General features: G+C 41.9%; 1 protein-coding gene across 2 annotated transcripts; it reads right to left on the bottom strand.

Moving 5' to 3' along the window:
* Nucleotides 1-1331: 1331 nt before the first annotated feature.
* LOC135544961 (alpha-(1,3)-fucosyltransferase 7-like) lies at nt 1332-4180 on the bottom strand. 2 transcript variants are annotated; one of them, XM_064972656.1, is made up of 2 exons: nt 4021-4180; nt 1332-2544 (listed from the first exon to the last, which is right to left on the bottom strand). In XM_064972656.1, the coding sequence occupies exons 1-2, from the start codon at nt 4060-4062 to the stop codon at nt 1570-1572; spliced, it is 1017 nt and encodes a 338-aa protein (XP_064828728.1). In that variant the 5' UTR covers nt 4063-4180; the 3' UTR covers nt 1332-1569. The 2 variants fall into 2 exon arrangements, with proteins under 2 accessions (XP_064828728.1, XP_064828720.1); XM_064972648.1 differs by having other exon boundaries at nt 1332-2739; nt 4021-4129.
* Nucleotides 4181-7335: the final 3155 nt, after the last annotated feature.

Genomic DNA, 7335 nt, shown 5'->3' with positions numbered 1-7335 from the left:
TAGGTGTGTCCACATTTTTGACTGGTACTGTATGTTAATAGCCTATAAAACAATTAATGATTTATTCTAAACTCAAGAAATCCAGTGGTGGAAAAAGTACCCAATTGTCATCCTTGAGTAAAAGTAAAGATACCTTAATTGAAAATGACTCAAGCTAAAGAGAAAGTCACCCAGTAAAATACTACTTGAGTAAAAGTCTAAAAGTATTTGGTTTTAAATGTACTTAAGAATCAAAAGTAAATGTAATTGCTAAAATATACTTAAGCATCAAAATATACTTCAGTATTATACAGAGGCAAAGCAGACAGCACAATTGTCTTGTTTTTTAAATTTACGGATAGCCAGGGGCACACTCCAACACTCAGATATAATTCACAAACAAAGCATTTGTGTTTAGTGAGTCACCAGATCAGAGGCAGTAGGGATAGCCAGGGATGTTCTCTTGATAAGTGTGTGAACTGGATCACTTTCTTGTCCTTCTAAGCATTCAAGTACTTTTGGGTGTCGGGTAAAGTGGAGTAAAAAGTACATTTCTTTAGGAAAAAGTAAACGTAAACAATTTTGAAAATATAAATAGTAAAGTACAGATACCCCCCCCCCCAAAAAAAACTAGTTAAGTTGTATTTTTACTTAAGTACTTTACACCACTGAAGAAAAGTAAAAAGCATATCTTTATTGTTTCCATATGTCATTCAGTTTTTAGGCAATCATGACATCTGGTGGCCAGAGCTATATGTGCATAGTGGTCAATTATTGTTCCCTGAATCCATAGATATAGAGATTATAAAGCAACATCTCCAGAAACTAAGGATGCATCCCAAATGGCACACTATTCCCTATAAATTACACTATGTAGGGAATAGGGTACCATTTGAGATGCAACGTTGGTGTGTGTAACTTTCATTGGAACTAGAAATCCAATAATATGCATCACTATTGGTCATACAGTTACATCAGGTTACAGAGGTAGTTTGAATTGAGTGACATGCAGAACTTTTAATGCACCATTTTTCCCCCTCCTTTTTTTATTGAAGTTTTAAGAATCCCGAAAATCCCTTGTTTGTCCTCTGAGCCTTCCCTATCCCTCCCACTTGCCCACCCACATTTGTCAACCTGATTAGATACAGAAAAAATACATACTACTACTAATAATAAATCAAAGCATCTAACATATGAACTAAAAATGTATTGTGTCAGAAAGATGGGTGTTAGAGGAATGACTTCCCTCTTTTACAGAAGTTGTGATTTTCCTGTGGTGTTTCTGAATTAGGGAACAAAAGTCAATGTTGTAATGTCATCAAGCTGATGTGAAAGTGGCCCACCACCAGAACTGAACCAAATCAAATTTATTTATATAGCCCTTCTTACATCAGCTGATATCTCAAAGTGCTGTACAGAAACCCAGCCTAAAACCCCAAACAGCAAGCAATGCAGGTGCAGAAGCACTGAATGCATTTCAAGTTTCACTGCAAACTGTTGTTTTGCATGGGGAAAAAAACAGGCTACTGTACAAGTTCTTGAACATATTGTAGTACAAAATAACCTACAGTAGCAAAAGCATCTGTGATGTTATCTACTGGCCCATGCCTCCAAATCGTAGTACACCTTGTTACCTGGTAGTCTTTGATAGTTGACACAGATATTACAGAGCCTCTCTCTCCAGTCTGTGTACATCTTGATTTTATGTGTCTGACGCCACTTGAAGTAACCTTCATAGCGTCCTCTGTCTGTGGCCAACTGCTGTAGGAAGACAGCCAACCCCTCTGTGCTATTGAAGTCACTGACATGGATGAACGAGCCTGGTGGCACAAGGGCCTCATAGTTAGCCCGAGTGGGCCCCAGAACCACAGGTACTGCCCCTGCTTGGTAGGCATTCCTCCACAACTTCTCAGTTATGTAGTCCAATGCCACTGAGTTTTCAAAAGCCAGGTAGAAGTTACAGTGGCCAATGGTGGGTATCAGACTTTGGTCGGTCAGTGGCCTCTTTGACCAGTGTCCATACACCTCTATGGGAATGTACTTACTCAGGCTCTGGTAGACTTGACTCCTGGCATGGTCCGGCCTGTAGTTGCTGACCACCCAGCTGGCCAGACAAGCCCCCTTCTTGGGGATCACATAGCTGCTACCGTTACTGATACCGTTATGTGGAACCGGAACTATCTTCCCATAGGGCATGGATATGTCAGCGTCGCCTCGGTAGCTCATGGTCCAGTTGAACAGTCCGTTGTACTGGGTCAGGTTGCCATTGTGCACCGGGGGCTCAAGGGACAGCCAGAGCCAGCGCTGGGAGACTGACCGGGGGAGGTGGAGAGGCAGGGAAGAGCGGCCGGTCTTCAGCTCATGGTGGTGGAAGACCACCACGTCTGCCTGGGGGAACAGGGAGGTGTTGTCACTGAGGAGGCAGTCTGGGATAGCGTACTCGTTGCTGCACACATCTCCCTCCAGGCTGTAGGGACGGCCGAAGGGCCAGTGCCACAGCAGGATGGTGAGGTTCCTGGGTTCGTGTTGATGAGTGATCCCTGTCTGAGCCAGCAGTAGGAGCCTCTGGAGGAGCACATAAGAGGAGATGCTGAGGATCATAATGGCTGAGAGGAACAAGGGCATGGAGGCAGTCATCTCTGATCCAGGGGATGACAGGCAGGCAACAGACTGACTGGTGGAATTGCGGCGTACTTTTGTTTCGTCCAGAATCACACAATCTCCTCGGGATTGTTACTCAAATAGTGTAATATTTCCTCCCTGGTAAGACATTAAGATAAATTAGTATGCAATAGATTCAATGGCCCAATCAAAACGCTTAGGAAAAGCATACATTTTCTAAGTCTGATTCGGGTCTTTAAAGAATAGGGTTGGAAGAAGCTCTTGGAGTTCCTTATAAATACAGACATGAACAATATGGCAGAAGAAAATAGTCACTTCTAAATAGTACATTTCAGGAAACTGCATCAGCTCCACTTTCACCTCTGCAATACCACATCCTCTCTCTTCTTTCTATTTTTAAGATAAAAATCACACTTACCATCAGTATTTCACAATCACTGTAACAGTTTAATACATTAAGTACAGCAAATTATTAGCCTTACCGAAGTTGGAATATACAATATCTGAGGATTGATTAATTGATTCAAGTAATCAGAAAATATTAATATATCACGACAAACGGGAATTCTCTCTTTTTTTCACATAGCCCATGTACATTAAACACACATTTTCTGCCTCTTCCATATAGTTTCAAAGGAGATGAAATGACAGTCAGAGGAACAGAAATGGTTTCAGATGGTACTTGTTGAAGTGCTCTTGATTTGTGCTGATTCATGCGGCGTGAAATATAATGTGGAAGCCTGAATGGCCTCCTGCTGTGTGTGGCTATGTAATGAGATACAATGTATCATGCTGTGCATAACAAGAACCTTATTCTCCTGCCTTCCCAGACCCCTGCACTCTTAGAAAAAATGAGTCCAAAAGGGTTATTCAGCTGTCCCCGTAGGAGAACACATTTTGGTTCCAGGGAAAACCCTTTTGGGTTCCACATAGAACCCCTTTGGGTTTTATGTACATCTCTCTGTGGAGAGGGTTCTACATGGAACCCAAAGGGGTTCTACCTAGAACCAAAAAGGGTTATTCAAAGCAGCCAAAGAACCATTTAAGGTTTGAGATGGCACCTTTTTTTCTAAGAGTGTAGCATTCAGAACCATTGCATTCAGCGTGCATAACGACACATCACAGAGATGTCCCAAAAAGGCCGCAACAACAAACATTTGATCTAATGCATAGATACTCAGCGGTTCTTTTTAAAAAATGTACCCAGATGAGCATCCCATTCCATAGAACCCTTTTAATAGCGCTGGCATTGTTAGAATACGTGTTAGATATTACTGCACTGTCGGAACTAGAAGCACAGGCATTTCGCTACACTCGCATTAACCTCTGCTAACCATGTGTATGTGACCAATAAAACTGGATTTTATTTGATTTGGCAAATAGAGATGTCTCCCGACACCAAGGCTCAATTGTACTCACCTGGGGGAGGTCTGAAGGGCGTCTGTCAGCGTTTGCTGCCATGTGGAGGTAAGACTCACTGAAGATGACTTGTCTCCTGTGAGATTATATCGTAACGTAGGCAGTGGCACATACCAGTGTGTAGGAAATCCTGTTTTTACCCCTTTTTTTGCTCCCTTTTCACCGCATCATCTTTCTGTTCTCTCTCAACATGCACTTACCACAGACCACACCCTTGGTTGTGACTTTCTGACAGTCATTTGGATAGTACAGCTGAGCGTTGGTAGGGCACTCTTGTAGTTACTCTAAGAATACATATATTTTACTCTCATTATTTACATTTTATATGGACTCATTCAATTGTTGGGAGCATATTTAGTGTGTGTGACTTTCTTCATTATTATTTACATTTTAGCCATAGATAGGCTAATTTATGAGACCAAAAATCTATCACAATAATGAAAGAGCCCAAAATAAGGGTGTTTCAATCATTGGACGAGGGTACAAGCAGAGTTTTTGGTCAACCCGGACTTTCTACTAGATCCTAATCAGTAGATCCTAATCGGTTTTCTGCTCGGAATTCATTTCATATGTTCAAACTTCCCTTGTTTTTACTGTATTTGAGCTTTGTTCCATCACTTTTCTCCATTAATAATCTATGCTGTAATTCTCAGAACAATCACTTCAGTTGAGGTCATCCGTAGGCACCAAGGGTGTGACTTTCAAATTGCTTAACCACAATGTTTTCTCATCATTGTTGAAAAATGGAGAGGAAAGAGGTACCACACCATGACCACAGAATAACGGTTTTATGTGGCCAATGCCACTTTTCTTGCAGTTGGCTTGCCAGCAATTTACTTCTGAATCTTACAGTGCATTTGGAAAGTATTCAGACCCCTTGACTTTTTCCACACTTTGTTACATTACTGCCTTATTCTAAAATGTTTAAATAAATAAAAATCCTCTGCAATTTACACACGGTGTAAATTATTCACATAAGTATCCTTTGCTATGAGACTCGAAATCGAGCTCATGTGCTTCCTGTTTCCATTGTTCATCCTTGAGATGTTTCTACAACTTGATTGGAGTCCACCTGTGGCAAATTCAATTGATTGGACATAATTTGGAAAGGCACACACCTGTCTATATAAGGTCCCACAGTTGACAGTGCATGTCAGAGCAAAAACCAAGCCATGAGATCGAAGGAATTGTCCGTAGAGCTCCGAGACAGGATTGTGTCGAGGCACAGATCTGGGGAAAAGCACCAAAAAACGTCTGCAGCATTGAAGGTCCCCAAGAACACAGTGGCCTCCATCATTCTTAAATGGAAGAAGTTTGGAACCACCAAGAGTCTTCCTAGAGAAGGGCCTTGGTCAGGGAGGTGACCAAGAACCCGATGGTCACTCTGACAGAACTCCAGAGTTCCTCTGTGGAGATGGGAGAACCTTTCAGAAGTACAACCATCTCTGGAGCACTCCACCAATCAGGCCTTTATGGTAGAGTGGCCAGACAAAAGCAACTCCTCAGTAAAAGCCACATGACAGCCTGCTTGGAGTTCGTCAAAAGGTACCTAAATACTCTCAGACCATGAGAAACAACATTCTCTGGTCTGATGAAACCAAGATTGAACTCTTTGGCCTGAATGCCAAGCGTCACGTCTCTAGGAAAACTGGCACCATCCCTTTGGTGAAGCATGGTGGTGGCAGCATCCTGCTGTGTGGATGTTTTTCAGCGGCAGGAACTGGGGGACTAGTCAGGCTTGAGGGAAAGATGAACAGAGCAAAGTACAGAGAGATCCTTGGTGAAAAGCTGCTCCAGAGCACTCAGGACCTCAGACTGGGGTGAAGGTTCACCTTCCAGCAGGACAGTGACCCTAGGCACACAGCCAAGACATTGAGGAGTGGCTTTGGGACAAGTCTCTGAATGTCCTTGAGTGACCCAGCCAGAACCCGCACTTGAACCCGATCAAACATCTCTGGAGAGACCTTAAAATAGCTGTGCAGCGGCGCTCCTCATATAACCTGACACAACTTGAGAGTATCTGCAGAGAAGAATGTGAGAAACTCCCCAAATACAGGTGTGCCAAGCTTGTAGCGTCATACCCAAGAAGACTCGAGGCTGTAATCTCTGCCAAAGTTGCTTCAACAAGGTACAGAGTAAAGGGTCTAATATGTATGTAAATGTGATATTTCAGTATTTTATTATTCTTTTTTTGCTAAAAATAAAAAATAAACTGTTTTTACTTTGTCATTATGGGGTATTGTGTGTAGATTGATTGATAGATAAGGAGGGAAACCATTTAATACATTTTAGAATAAGGCTGAAACTTAACAAAATGTGGAAAAAGTCAAAGGGTCTGAATACTTTCCAAATGCACTGTATCTGTTGAAACACAGCCCTGCCTAGTTTCTCTCCTGTTGAAGACCAGGTCCCGCCCGTGACCTTGCCCTCAGTTTGGCTACTGTGCAAGAGCTGTCTGATTTAAACTGATAACTGTACCAAAATGGAAGGCTTGAAAGGGCTATCATTTAAATTGTGTTTTATCTACTCACACCTTCGCAATAAACCACTGAGGAGCATTTCCCTATGTTTTTTTAAAACGTTTACCACACCCCTACGTTCCCCTGCTAACAAGTAGAACACTATTGTCGTGCCCCGATTGGAGCCCTAGCACACTATATAAAGGGAAAGGATAACAATTGTAGCAGTAACAATTTATAGAAAGATCACTAGATGGCAGCGGAAGTAAAGAATTTGCTTTGGCCAGGTATATTCTCTAGGAACAGGTAAATAAATAGATCATCCTCAAGTAGTAGAAGTGAATTGATATGAACACAATATTTTGTTTAAGATTTGACTAGAACACTTATTTGGGTCCTCCCAGACCCCTAGTATTTACAACCACTGCATAAAGACATGTCACAAAGATGCTCAGTCTGTCTCCGTTTTTGTATAATCTCTCTCTCTCTCTCTCTCTCTCTGCACACAAACACACACACATACAGAGTGACACATGAGTGCATGACTAAACATTTGGGAAAGCAATGGTCATCACAAATATTTTGTGTGGCAGAACAACATTTAGAGAGATCTAGAATTCCACAACTCAGAATTGGGAACACTGAGAGACTGTCTACACTGAAATGACTAGGTTAAAATCCTGGAACTATATGTATTACATAGACTACCAGGTTTTGTCTGGAAGAACTTTGTGTTTCAAAGAATAGTATCTAGATTACAGTGGGAGAAAAGGTAGACTACTGTAGCTGTCCCCGCCCACTAGACTGCACGACGGTGATATTTCTCCCTATACCCACCGTGCTCGGTTCATTCTAA

The sequence above is a fragment of the Oncorhynchus masou genome, chromosome 1, assembly GCF_036934945.1.
Source record: "Oncorhynchus masou masou isolate Uvic2021 chromosome 1, UVic_Omas_1.1, whole genome shotgun sequence".
NCBI classification, from domain to species: Eukaryota; Metazoa; Chordata; class Actinopteri; order Salmoniformes; family Salmonidae; genus Oncorhynchus; species Oncorhynchus masou.
Note: the sequence above shows the minus strand (reverse complement) of the source record. Positions and strands in the feature narration are given on the sequence as shown.

What these genes read in the sequence shown, in the direction of transcription:
- LOC135544961 (XM_064972648.1), bottom strand. Translation starts at nt 2,616, where the DNA reads ATGACTGCCTCCATGCCCTTGTTCCTCTCAGCCATTATGATCCTCAGC.